Source organism: Marmota monax, unplaced genomic scaffold, assembly GCF_021218885.2.
Source record: "Marmota monax isolate L192 unplaced genomic scaffold, Marmota_monax_Labrador192_F-V1.1 WCK01_AAM20220418_F8-fsc00046, whole genome shotgun sequence".
NCBI classification, from domain to species: Eukaryota; Metazoa; Chordata; class Mammalia; order Rodentia; family Sciuridae; genus Marmota; species Marmota monax.
The window spans coordinates 3,051,451-3,066,002 of NW_026692486.1; the positions used below are offsets into that span (position 1 = coordinate 3,051,451).

The window sequence follows — 14,552 nt, forward strand, 5'->3', positions numbered from 1 at the left end:
TGAAATTTCCTCATTATTCATTTTTGTGTTGGGGATTGAACCCAGGGCCTTGTGCATGGTAGATAATGTAGTCTCCCACTGAATTACAACCCTAACCTTCATATTAAGTTTTAAAGTATTTTTAGTTTTTGAAGTATTTTTATAAATCTACCTTCTTCTGATTTAAATTTTTTTAATCATAGGAAGTATGTGTTCTTCATTTCTGGAATTTGTTTGGTAAAGTGACCTTCATCAAAGTTAGGTCATGCAAGAGTAGAGTCAGAATTCTTCAGAATGTGCTGAATAAGTTTATTTTATTTATTTATTTATTTATTGTCCTATCATGGTTATAATTTCATACTTCTTAAATAAAAATGTTTACTCACAAATATTTCCTTTTTTTGAAGGAAAAAGTACTACTTTGTTTCATTTTTACACATGGAACATTTGTTTATGTATGTGCATCTATATACATATATTTTCATTTTTCCCCTCAGAATATAAGATAAGAACTCTTAAGAATTTAATTGTAATTGAAGCATCAGATTAAACCTTTTTTCTTTAGGGGTTATATATTTAAATTTTAAATTTGTAAAAATGAAGTATCTTTTTATTAAAGTTTACAAGCAATATAAGGAACCTGGACTAAATAAGAAATTATAAATGGGACATTTTATTCCCCTGAACTTTGAATTATAATAAAAATCACCCTTTTCTAAAAGGAAATGTTGGTGTGGCTGTAAATTTAATCTTGTCTTTCTCTTCTGCATGTATTTAGGCTGTGGCTTCAAGTTGTTGGTCAGTGCTGAAACAGAAAAGGGAACAGATGAAGGTAAAACCCATTATTCCCTAAATTCCTGTCTTAGTGCATTTTCTGTTGCTAAAACAGAATACCTGAGACTCACTAATTTGTAAGGAAAGAAGTTTATTCAGTTCATGGTTCTGAAATGGTAAGTCTAAGATCTGCCAGCTATGCTGGTGAGATGCTTCAACTCAGGATGGAAAGCAGAACATGCAGGCCCATAGGGAAGAGGCAAAACACCAGGGACAGCCTTACTTTATAATAGTCTGTTCTCATGATAATTAATGCAGTCTGACTAGACTTGAGAAAGGCACTAATCCATCACATGGGCAGCACCTCCATGACCAAGGCACCTCCCATTAGGCCTTACCTCCCAGCACTGCTGCATTAAGAACCAAACCACAACATGAATTTGGTGGGGACAAACCATAGCAGCTATTTTGTGAAACAATTTGAGGATCTTATCAATAAAATATGTCAGTTCTCATATAAGGATGGCAGCTAATAATAGGGACTATCCCTCAAGCTTGATGAGTGACTTATTGGTACTGGGTCCTTTTTTTGAATGCCTTCTCCCTTTTCCTTAATGTTCTGTATAATTCAGTATAGCAAGTATTGAGGCATATGTGAGATTTCAACTAAAGATATTTAGGGTTAGAATAGCTCTAATAGGGCTTTTATGTTTTTTTTTAATTTAATGATATTATTTTTAAAAATTAGTAATATAGTGGTCTCTCCTTCATATAATCCAACTGAGAATTAATGATTTGATTCTAATAGCTGCTTTATTTAGTTCTAGGTACTTACCCCAAAAGTCTCAAAAGTTTGTAGCCCATTTCATCCACTACATATTGCTCTCACCATACAGTACTGGTGACTAAAGACATAAACTCTGAAGTGAGATTCAGATGCTACTTATTAACAATGTGACCTTGGGCAAGTTGCTTAACCTCTGTGTGCCTCAATTCCCTTGTCTCTAAAAAGAGGATAATAATAGTATCTACCTCATAGGATTGTTTTTTGTTTTGTTTTGTTGAGACAGAATCTAGTTATGTTGCTAAGGCTGACTTCCAACTTGGTTATCCTCCTTCCTCAACCTCCCAAGAAGCTGGAATCAAAAAGTGTGCTACCACACCCAGTTCCTCATGGGATTTGTTGTGAATATACAATGTAAAGTGCTCAATAGTGCTTAGCATAGTGCATTATGCAAATATTGCCCGTTTCTATATTATTTGCTCAAGGACCTGTAATATTTTATCATCCATATTTTTAATTCAGTATTTATTAACCTTGATAATGCCAGGAATGTAATCCTCAAAATATCTTCAGTACGTGCTGTTAGAAATAATTTTAGTTGGAGGTGGAATTGTAGCTCAGGTGCAAGGCCCTGAATTCAATCCCCAGCACCACCAAAGAAAGAATTCCAGAGACCCTATATTTGAATAATTCTTATTTCAGATTTTTCCAGAAGCCCTATATTTTAAACAGGTTCTGCATTAGTCCATTTGTCATCTTTTGTGTTGTTACCAAAGTACCCAATAAGAATAACTTAGAGGAGGGAAAGTTTATTTGGGGCTCACAATTTCAGTGGTCTCAGTCCATAGATGGCCAACTCCATTTCTCTGGGCCTAAGATGAGGCAGAGACATCTTTTAGACATTATCAGGGAAGGACCTAGCTCAAGGTGGGATTAGGAAGATTGGGGTACGGGCCCCACAGGGAACATGCACCCTTTAGAACATACCCCAGTGACCTATTTTCTCCAGCCATGCCCCACCTGTTTACAGTTACCACCTCGTTAGTCCATTCAAACTAGGGTGAGACTGATTAGGTGACAGCTCTCACAGTCTTAATTATTTCACTTCTAAACATTCCTACAGTAACACAGGAGCTTTTGGGGGGATACCTCACATTCAAATCATAACGTGTTTCCTAAATGATTATTATAAATGATAATGTTTGAAACTGGTTTAGCACTAGAAAACAGATTTTTGTAGACTGTGATTCTCATACTAGCTAGCACAATCATGGCAAATACCAACCATTAGCTGACCTTCAGTTTTCCCATTTGCAAAATGGAGTTAATGTCTACTTTTTAAAACTACTGTCAGTATGAAATGAGATAATATCAATGATATAACAAATTTAATTTAAACATAAAGTTAAAAGTAATCTTAAAAGATTTTAATAAGCAACAGTTTCCATAATGATAGTAATAGCATCATTACCAATAGTTCTGTTTTCTCCTCCTTTCCCTCCAATCCAGTACTGGGGATTGAGCCCAGGAACTCACACTTGCTAGGCAAGTACTCAACCACTGCACTACATCACCAGCCCTGTTTCCTACTTCTTAGAGTGAATACTATGCTTCATTCTAGTCTTCTTTCAATATCCACAAATACCTATAAATCTCACCTTTGGAAGAACTATTTTCTATGTATGGAATGTAAAACTTCCCTTTATACTTAAATAAATCTAATCTACTATTGAGTTCGGCTCTCAATGTTCCTTGCCAAAGTGAATCTTTTCTGTTTGAGCCCACACTAATTTCTCACTTCTCGAACTCCTAAAACACTTGAGTCTGTATCATTTAGAATTTTAATGTATGTAGAACATGTTTTAGACTAGAATAAACTCAGTAAATGCCTGATAACTTTCCATCCTTCACCACTAGCTAGCTGGTATGCTGTAGCTGGTTGTTTAACATCCCAAATATCACTTTTCACATACTTACAATGATGGTAACATGATCTGTTTTCCCAAGAATGTTTTAGCAAACTAACTAGAATGTAGCATACTATCCAGAATACAGTGGATACTCTTTGTTAAATGATAACTGCTGCTGTCATGTTTTTTAAACTGAGGTTTAAAAGATTGTCCTGGAGACTGTAAAATAAAAAACAACTCCTCCAAAAGACAGAATTTTTTTAATATTTATTTTTTAGTTGTAGTTGGACACAACACCTTTATTTCACTTGTTTATTTTTGTATGTGGTGTTGAGGATCGAACCGAGGGTCCCGCACGTGCGAGGCGAGCACTCCACCACTGAGCCACAACCCCAGCCCCAAAAGACAAAATCTTAAGGCATAATTATCCCAATCAGTGCTTTATGACAGATCCCACAGGATGATATTTAACAAAGGACATTCAGAAAGTTATTAATAAACAGTTTCCTAAAACATAAACATATGTATTGATATTTCATAAGAAGAAGCAATTACACAATTCAATTTTTAATATTGGATTTCTTAACTAAAGGTTAGGGGTCTAGTAAAAATAACTTAATAACTAATCATTTGAACTCTTTTTAATCTTTTTCATTAATACCATTAAGTGATTTAGTAAGGCTTTTAAATACTCAAGAATACTCCTAAAGTTTATATGGCTAAGGAACTGTAACATTCTTGTTTTTGCTTATTTACAACACAGCATGATTGCTTTCTTTTTTTAAAAAGATTTTTTCCTTAAAAAAATTTTTTTTAGTTGTAGATAGACACAATACCTTTATTTAATTTGTTTATTTTCATATAGTGCTGAGGATTGAACCCAGTGCTTCATACATGCTGAGCCACAACTCCAGCCCCATGATTGGTTTTGTTTGTTTGTTTTAATGAAGTACAGATTGAGCATCCCTAATTTGAAAATGAAAAATTCAAAATGCTCTCAAATTGAAACTTTCTGAGAGCTGACATGATGGTACAAGTAGAAATTTTCACAATGTATTTCATGTGACAGGTTGCAGTCAAAATGAAAGTACACCAAAAATATTGTGAAAACTTACTTTCAGGCTGTGTTTATAAGGTGTGTATAAAGTACAAATGAATTTCAAGCATAAACTTCCATTCTATCCCCAAGATGTCTCATTATGTATATTCACATATTCTAAAATGTAGCCAAGTGTGGTGGTGCATGCCTGTTATCACAGCTGCTCAGGAGAAGGAGGCAGGAGGATCACAAATTCAAGGCCAGCCTTTGCAACTTAGCTAGACCCTCTCTCAAAATAAAAAGGGCTAGGGATTTAGATCAGTGGTAAAGCACCCTCAGGATTCAATCCACAGTTCCAAAAAATAGAGAAGAGGGGATTGGGGAGAGAAAGAAAGAAAAACCACTTTTCTCAGCATATCTGGAATACTACTGGTTAGGATATGAAATCACTCTTTGACTCTGAAAGTTACTTCTAAGTTTATTAATTTTTTTAATAGACTGACTCATGATTGACTCTTGGCTTACCCTCAAAAAGAGCTGATCATATAATAGATAACAATTTCAGTTTCTCTGCTAGAGGAAGTAAGTACAAGACAAAATAACTATTCTTTTTTTACTTCCCAACAGATCCCAGATGGATTTTTTGCCCATTTTTATGCCATTTGTGAGCACATAAGCCCTGTCCTCGCTTGGGGCTTTTTGGGTCCTAGAAATTCTCTTTATGATTTATGTTGCTTCTTTAAGGTATGTTCAGTCATTGATATATTGATTTATTGCTTTTTTAGTGAATCAAAAAGTGGATAAGGGGGCTGGGGTTGTGGCTCAGCAGTAGAGTGCTTGCCTATCATGTGTGAGGCACTGGGTTCAATCCTCGGCACCTCATAAAAATAAAATAAAGGTTATTGTGTCCACCTACCACTAAAAAACAAATATTTTTTTTAAAAAGGGATAAGGTTTTATTCTGTTTTGGTTTTGCTTGTAGAAGAAAGAATTTTATTTAAATGTGAAGTTATACAGGTTACCTAAATTCAGGTGACCAATTTGAATTAGTGACATTTTATAGTAATGTTGTTATTAAAATGAACCAGTGCTTTATAGATTTGGTGCCTTAGTGTAGAATAGGTTCACTGAGTCCATTCGCCTTATCAATTCTTTCTGTCATGGTCTTGCATGGTGTTACAGTGTTACAGTGGAATTCATGTAGTTTGTTCTTCATGCCTAGATACTTGAAATTTATAAACAAGCGATATTTTTATTGCAGTAAGTTATTTTCTCCCCACTTTTTAAAAATTGGTGCATTATAATTGTTCATACTAATGGGATTTGATGGTCCATATTTGTATATGTACACAATACACAATATAACAGTACAATTTATCCAATATAATTTGTTCCAAGCATTTTCCCCCTCCTAGTGCAGTAAGTTCTGATATGAACGATAAAATCCAAGTTGTGAGAAATAACATGGGAGTTTAAAGTTGTATCCTAATGTCAGACGATTATGTTTGCCAAAACACACAGTAAAGTTCATTGAAGAAGTATCTCTTCGGCAAAGTGCCAAAGGAGTGTCTCTATTCAATAAGGTGTAGGCTGAGTTTCAAGGAGCAATTAAAAGTAAACATAATTGAATATGAATTTTAAAGTTTGGGTGTTTCATTATATATTCATTTTTGAATTAAGTTACTATGTTTATGTGCTATTGATACAATATTTGTATAAATAATTTAGGAAATGTTTATTTTACTGTCATTTAGAACTCATTAATTTTTAACTAGGTTACTTGCCCTCCCAGATGTAATGTATGTATTTTAATTGAAAAAATTGAGCTTCGAATTAAATCTGTCATTAATGAACAGTCTGACTTAGGGGAAAAATAATCCTTTTGTCTATAAAATGACGGGACTTCACAGGTTGATTGCTAATTACCCTTGTGAATATAAAAATCCAATGAACCTATATGTCTTCTTAGTACTTAATATTTGATTTCTAGAGGACATAAATTATATATTCCTGCTTTTTTCTTTGGAATTACTTTCTTTTCATCATGACCTTGCAATTGAAATTTACAATTTATAGTATACTTAATAGTAGTATACTATTAAAAAGAATAGTATACTACCCATTTAAGTAAATGTACTTAAATGAATGTCGGGGGTTAGGGATTTAGCTCGGTGGCACAGTTTTTGCCTAGCATGCTTGAGGCCTGAGTTTGGTCCTTAGGCCTGGGGGGAGGGGGAGATGAGTTTCAAAATAAGTATCAACTTAGGTAAAATATTCTTCTAGGTCTTTCTCTGATTTGAGGCCTGAATTTATTTTTATTTTTTGTGTCTTAAGGGGTTTTGTACAGAAGAATGCACATTTAATAATTATTTATGATTATTGAAAATAGTTTATTCTTCTCCTAAAGTAGTACCAGTACTCAGAGGAAACAATGAAGGAAAGGCTAATAAATAGCCCCTCACATTTATACATGCTTTAGGGTTTGCAGGCACTTCTCTTAGATTTCTTTTTAATCATTATATCAGCCCTGAGTAGTAAATTAGATGGGTGGTATTATCTTATATTTATCTGTCAAAAAGAAAATGGGACCCAAAAAAAGGTTACATGGCTTGTTCAAGGTCCCTTTTCCAATGAGATGTGAAATCATCCCTGGAGTTCAGATGTTCTGACTCCTGATATAATGCTAGTTATAATGTTAGTAACTCTTTAGATTTAATATAATTTTGGTCTAATACATGCCAATTTGTTTTGTGTTCATTCTCCAGAATCAAGTTATTTTCTTTCTCAAAGACATTTTTGATTTTGAGAAGGTGCGCTATTCAAGTATAGAGACTTTGGCTGAAGACCTCATGCAGTTACTCATTCGCCGCATGGAACTTTTAATGGCCTATCTTGGAGCAGATGCCCTGAGACACACGAGTAGCTGTTTAAGTGGTCATGGTCATGTTATATCCAGTGGGCTATTGGAAGCCAAAGTACAATAAGTACCATAAGAATCATACATTTTGAGAGTGGTATAAAATATTTTAAGGTAACTATTGATTTTGTAATATGTATTACAGAATTGGTGGATGTGGACTCAGGGAGGGGAAAAAATCTAGTAAAGAATGAATGAATAAATAAGTACTGTACTTATACAGAAATTCTTTGCATCCCTGTGTAGTATATTCAGAGCAGCTTTTTAATAATCTAGGTAGTAATTTAAGTTGTGAATTGTGAATTCTATAGGAGTATTGCTTAATTTGAAGCCAATACTTGGGAGTTAATTGATTTATCATCTTCAAGCTGTCAGAAATGTCCAGTGTCATACTTAAAAGGTTTGTTTTTATTCTTTGCACCTTGAAAATATACATTTTAGCCAAGTCCTTCATGGTCCACATATGCAAGAATATATTACAACACCTTTGTGGTCCATACATAGAAGAATATATTACTCCTAGTGTCAATATGTTTAACTGCCTGAAAACGTGTTTTTTAACTGTAAAGTTATTCATTTGTTAGATCAAATTTAGGCAGTAGTGGCATTTAATGTGTACTGCTTATATTATTGCCTGTATGTTTGTTTATGTATTTCAATCAGAGAAATTGTAATCACTGAGTATCAATATAAAACATTTAGATGAATTGACACTTGAGAAGTTTACAACTTGTAACTTTATGTTAGATTAATTGTAGTTTCCAAAATATGTTAACTGTTGGTCCTATGAATTACAATACAGAGACTGAAGTACTTTAATCTTTTAATAGTTAGAACATTTTTCTCTTGAATTAATATTGATTCAAAAGATAGCATTTGTTTACTAAGAAAAGCAATTTAAAACATACCCTTTATAAATGTAATTTTGAGACTGACTCCCAACACCTGAGGTATTCAAACTTGGTAACAGTAAAATAATTTCTCTTTTATTCTTCCACAAAACAAGTTTTTAGTTACTCTCATAGGGGACTCAGCACACTGGGAATTTGTTATAGTATGCCCATATTTTTAAGATGTTCATACTTTGAGTCATAGGTTTTTTTTTATTGTTATTCTTTGTTTGTAGTGCTGGGATTGAACTCAGGGGTGCTTTACCACTGAGCTACATTCCTAGCCCTTTTTTAAAAAAAAAATATTCTTATTTTGAGGCAGAGTCTCGCTAAGTTGCTGAGGCTGGCCTTGAACTTGAGATCCTCCTGTCTCAATCTCCCAAGTAGCTGGATTACAGGCATAAGATACTGCACCCCACTGAATCTTGGTGAGGTTTTAAAGAATTTTTTTTTTCTTTTTTTTCCTCTGATAAAGAACAAAATATTTTTAATGATATGGAAGTATATTCTGTGTCCTCTATGACAAGTGTATGAACAAGTGGGTTGTTCTTGAGTGAGGCTTTTCAGAGTGTATTAGATATTTTTAGAATTGCATTAATTTTGTTCCTAAGTCATATACCACTTGTTTGGAGTGGCTGACTCTATCAGTGGGTTAAATTTGTTGCTTTTGCTCCCTGAAGTGGTCTTTATACATTTTAGGAGTGAATTACACAAAAGGATCTAAAATGCATTTTTTAAAAATGCATTTTTAGATTAAAGTGCCTAGTTTCAGATTAATGAATAGAAAATGAAAAGTGAAAAGGAATAATTTTTAAGTGTTAAAATTTATAAGCCACAATAATTTAAATCAATTACAAAATATGAAATTCAGAATCATACAATTTTTGCATGTACTGTATAGGTTAGAACATTAAATATATGAAATATTACTCTAATTGTTCTTGAGTATATAACTCCTTTGTGTCTTAGTTTTGTTTTGTTTTCAGTTTGGGGGATCAAACTCAGGGCCTCATACATGCTAGGCAAGTGCTCTGCTGCTGAGCTACATCCCCAGTCCTCTTACACAGATTTTTAAATTAATAATTGCCTATTCATAATTCTCACTGATGGAGGAGTATTAGAAGTACAAAAATGGAAAATTCCATTATATAACATTTTACTTTTCATTTAGTATTGAGTTTTTTCACCCTCTTGTTGAGGTATCACTGGCTTTGAATGATGCACACATACACATATGTGCGTGTGTTCATTCCCATTACCTCATGGGCAGGGCAGTTATCACTTCTACTAATTTACTCAACTGAGGCTAAATGTTTTATGCCATGATTTTTATTTATGAACAAAAGCTATGAGTGAACTTACTATTTTATTTAAGAAAGATACTGTTTGAACTCAATTTGGAAGAATTGCACTGTTTAATAATGCTGCTATTAGATAACCATGGGGAATTTATTTCATCAGACAAGGTAAATGGAGTTCTAGGAGATATTTGGGTCTCTCCTCTCCTCTCCCCTCCCCCATACCACCACCTCACATTTCAATTTATTAAATCAGAAAAAATTGACCATCTTCAGGAGGTTAATTTTTCAAATTCAGTGCTTGATTTTGATGATTAGTTTTTGATCAGTTCTGTAGCTACAACATTACAAAGAAGCTTTCTTTGTGGCCTTTTAACAAAAGGGATAAGAGTAACCAAATAGAATTTCAGGGCAGTAAATGTAGGAAAAGTCTATTGTATGTGAAGAAACATAACTTTTTTGAAAAGTAAACATTTTCTAAAAAGAATATTTCTGACTGCAGAAGGGTACTGAGATATATATGCCTCTTTTTATTTGCCTTAAAACTGGATTAAGCAGCAAAGGCAATGCTTTAAAAAATAAAATAACACTTAAATTAGTCTAAAGCCTTTCAGGGTAAAACCCATCAACTTACTCCTGGTGGTATTGTCAGGAAAGTACAGTTAACCACCATGAGTCCCTTCATTCACTCCCTTCTATGTAAGTTAAAACAGGGCCTTGGATTAGTCAGTTCTGAGAAAATGGCTTTTCCTCCTCTTTTCTGGAAGAAAAAAAATAAGTGTTCAGATGATTTACATGTTACTTTTTAAAAATTTTTTCTAGTTTGGTTTGTCTGCATTTCTTTTTTTTTTTTTTTTTAAACATCTAACAAAGTAGTTACTTTTTACCCAGAGGTTAACGATATGTTACTAAAATGTCAAAATTGAACTAACTTTTTAAAAGCTAAGTTTTTCATACTGTTATAGTCAGCTCCAAAGAACTTTCTCTTTCTCATAAAGTAGCATTCAATCATTTGCATCCATTTAGAATCAGTTTTATTAATTTGTTGTTAGATGACTGTAAAAAGTATTTACAAATGTTTCTTGCCTTAAGATGTAATATTTTCTACTTATTCCCAAAAGAGTTATTATTTGCATTACAAAGGAATTATTAGTTTATTGTTCCTTTAAGCCTAGGAAACAGGAATGCCAAAGTAACATTTAATGTACTTCTCTGTGAAATTTCATAATCAGAAATTTTTAAATATGTTTATAACCCATTTGCTTTTATTTTAATATGCACATGTATTTAGAAATTGGTTGGGTTGTAAATTTCAAAGTGACTGTAAGAATTAGGCTGAATTCAATTTTTTTTTTACTTGGATAAATCAGATTAATATAAGTATGTGAGAATTAATAAAAATTTATATTATCTGTGAAAAATGGAAATAAGGACATCTTTACCTTGTTCCTAATGGTTATGTTACTGTTTTGGTCTAGTTTGAGAACAACCATGTTTTAGCTTTACTTGGTTGATATCAGTAAATGTATTTATTTCTTAAATGTAAGAACTGAATTAATTTGTGTAAAAATAAAACACTACAGTAGCAGAAAAAAATAGCATTGGCTCTTTAGCCAAAATAAGCACTATGACATGGATGTATTTCTATAACTGCCAAATAAAAAAGTGATTGTACACCTAGGAAATGTATTGCATACTTTAAACAATGTTTATATATAATTGGAAGGTCACAATTGTCTCATTAAACTCTACGCTATGAGAGCTTTCCATCTGTATATCACCACATATATACATATATATATGTGTGTGTGTGTGTGTGTATATATATATATATACACACACACACACATAGAGAACATAGACAGCTGTAGAAGCATTGAAATTGAATGTAAAGATGTGTCTCTTTATGTACTAATGTGGGGGAAAAGGGTAGTTTTGTGATGAATAAAGTCAAAGTACTTGTGTTTTAATTAAAGTGTTGCAGTGGGTAATGCCATCAAGCATAATATAAATTTATCAAACTGATACATGTGCATCCATCCCTCTTCAGATTTCAACCTCCTTTCTCCTGACATCTTGAGAAGGGTTTAGATACATTTAGTCAAGGAGAGAGATGCTGCCAACAGATGGCAGAAAGGATTCACCTGGACACAAAAACACTATTCTTAATTTGAGACTTTAAACAAATAGGTTTGTTATAAAGTAATTAAGCATATGTTACATAGATAAATAGGTAGTTATATAATTATACAGTCAGTTATTTATTTATTTATTTATTTATAGTGCTGGGATTAAAACCAGGGTCTCTTGAATGCTTGAACACTCTCCAGCTGAGCTGCATACTAGCCATTATGTAAAAAAAAAAAAAAAAAAAGTTTCAAACTTTTCAACTGAAGTATATTACTTAATAAGCAAATCATACAAACATGAGTCTTTCCATTCTGGTTATAGGGTTAGAGTAGAATGGGGACCCAAATTGGTATTTCTGTCTCATTTACTGTTTTCCATGTCATTTCTGTCATATTCTTTGTTGTCTCATGCATCCTCTTTGATCCTACTGTCTGAACTTAATATTTTGCCCTTTAAACATCTCTCTCTGAATTCTTATGTGCATATAAAATGCTTCTCTGCAAGCATCTCGCTATTCTGTTATAACATTATTTGTAGGATTTATTTTTATTTTTTTATCCACTGTCTTTTTTACTGTTCTTATGCTGCTTTTGACTTGTTTTTTTCTTTAGTGTTTTTTTCCTATTCCCTATGTTCTCTGATTCCTTACCCTGCCACTTTTTTCCCCTTGATCCCTTGCTGTCCTATGCTATTGATATTTCTGATCAGGCCGCACAAGCTCTTTGGTCTGCTGAAGTTCTAAACAGTGAAAAATCACACAGTAACCTTCATCATTTGGGCAGGGATGGGCTGGATTTCAGAAGAGAAAAGAAAAAGAGCAAACCTTCCTTCTATGACACTTTTTATTCTTTACTTAAAAGCCACAGTAAAGCAACTGATACATCAAATATCTCCTCAGCATTTTACTTTTTTATGTGTGTCATAGAAACCTTTCACAAAGTACATTTATATATAGGAAATTACAGGACTGATAATTTGCTATGTTTGAAATAACACCATAGTTCTTGACTCTAGAGAAGCATTTTACCATCTGAAAGCAATTGGAATATATAACTTATCAAACTTTGTAAATTGTTTTTAGTAATACTTAGAGAATGGTTCCAGTAACTTTGAAAAAGTATGAAGTATTTTCCAGGTGTGGTGGTGCATGCCTATAATCCCAGTGACCCAGGATGCTAAGGCAGGAGGATTGCAAATTCAAGGCCAGCCGTAGCAACTTATTGAGGGCCTAAGTAATTTAGCAACACACTGTCTCAAAATAAAAAGGGCTGGGAATGTGATTCAGTTTGTTAAGCTCCCCTAAGTTCAATCCACAGTACTAAAAAATAAAATAAATAATGGGGATGTAGCTTAATGGTAGAATGCCCCTGGGTTCAGTCCCCAGTACCAAAGAAAAAAGAAAAAAAAAATGAAGTACTTAATATGTGATATAAAGTAGGTTAAAGCAAATATTTCCTTCCCTTTTTTTCTCCTTTGTTTGAGACAGTCTCACTGTGTTTCCCAGACTGGTTACAAATTCCTGGGCTCAAGTGATCCTCCTTCATCAGCTTCCTGAGTAGCCTCTTTCACCACTCCTGGCTTTTAGGACCATCATGGCCTCAAGACCTTTAGTTAGCAGGAATGGCATGATGACCCTACTTAGGGTACAATCAGAGAAGTAAAAAATTGTGCTCTATCTGTATACAATGAATCAAAGAGCAGTGTATTGCCATGTATAACTGATTAGAATGAATAAATAAATAAATGAAGATCTTTAGTTAAAATATGGATTCACTGGATATTCCAAGATATCTTGGTCCAAAAACTACACCCTTAAGTCATTTTCTGGGATTTCTAGTCCCTTACTTTTGTTTTTCTTTCATTACCCTTTTTTTTTTCTTTTGTTCTTTTAAATATTGTTGTTGTTGGACACAATAGCTTTACTTATATTTTTAATTTTTATGTGGTGCTGAGGATCGAATCCAGTGCCTCATACATGCTAGGCAAGCGCTCTACCACTAAGCTACAGCCCCAGCTCCTGTTTCATGGCCCTTTTAAAGGAGAAAACAACTTAGATATGAAAGCAATGAGTACGTAATCTCCCTAGGTTTTACTAAGCTTGTACCCAATCTTTTTGTACATGTCCTCACCACACCTAGGTTGATGGTAATTTTTGTAAGCTATTTGCCTTTATTAAGTCTTTTCAAAGCATTCAACTTAGGTCTTATAAAGATTATAACAGTCTTTTAACTTTAATATATGATTTCAAAGGGGGCCAGGAGTATAGCTCGGTGGTACAGAACTTGCCTAAAATGTTTTTTAACATTCTTGATTTGATCCCAGCACCATGAAAAAAAGAAAAAGCTCTGATACAGTCAAGATTGACAACAAATTCAGCTGGTTCATGATAGATATGTCAGGAATATTTATACAATTTGACAAATCTTGGATTTCTTGTAATTTTCTCAAATTTAGCCTATTAAAACTTAGCCCCTGACCACCCCTGCCAGCACTACCAGTCTTCCCCTCTGAGTGAATGACAGCTCTCTTCTTCAGTTCAAGAGCCAAAAACCTCTTTTCATTTCACTTCATAGCCTGTTACAAGTTCTACCTAAAAATGTACCAAGAAAAAAAAATGAGCCAAGCCATATGTCACTACCTTAACAGCTATCACCTTGATTCATATCCCTATTATCCCACATCCTGATTCCTGTGGAAGTCTCTCAATTGCTTCCTCACTTGTCCCATTTAGTAAATTTTCAGCACATCAGCTGAGATGAACATGTTACAAGCAGTCATGTCACCAGTTTGTTCAAAACCCACCATGGCCACCCATCTTAGAGTAAAAAGCA

At 33.5% G+C, this 14,552-nt stretch overlaps 1 protein-coding gene across 5 annotated transcripts in view; it reads left to right on the forward strand.

Moving 5' to 3' along the window:
* Miga1 (mitoguardin 1) overlaps positions 1–11,587 on the forward strand; it is a 73,058-nt gene extending 61,471 nt beyond the window's left edge. For all 5 annotated transcript variants that reach the window (XM_046443177.2, XM_058578943.1, XM_058578944.1 and 2 more), the window contains 3 exons: positions 758–811; positions 5,114–5,230; positions 7,252–11,587. In XM_046443177.2, the coding sequence (XP_046299133.1) occupies positions 758–811; positions 5,114–5,230; positions 7,252–7,470 (390 nt within the window). In that variant the 3' untranslated portion in view covers positions 7,471–11,587. The remainder of the gene's footprint in view (positions 1–757; positions 812–5,113; positions 5,231–7,251) is intronic.
* The last annotated feature ends 2,965 nt before the right edge of the window (positions 11,588–14,552 follow it).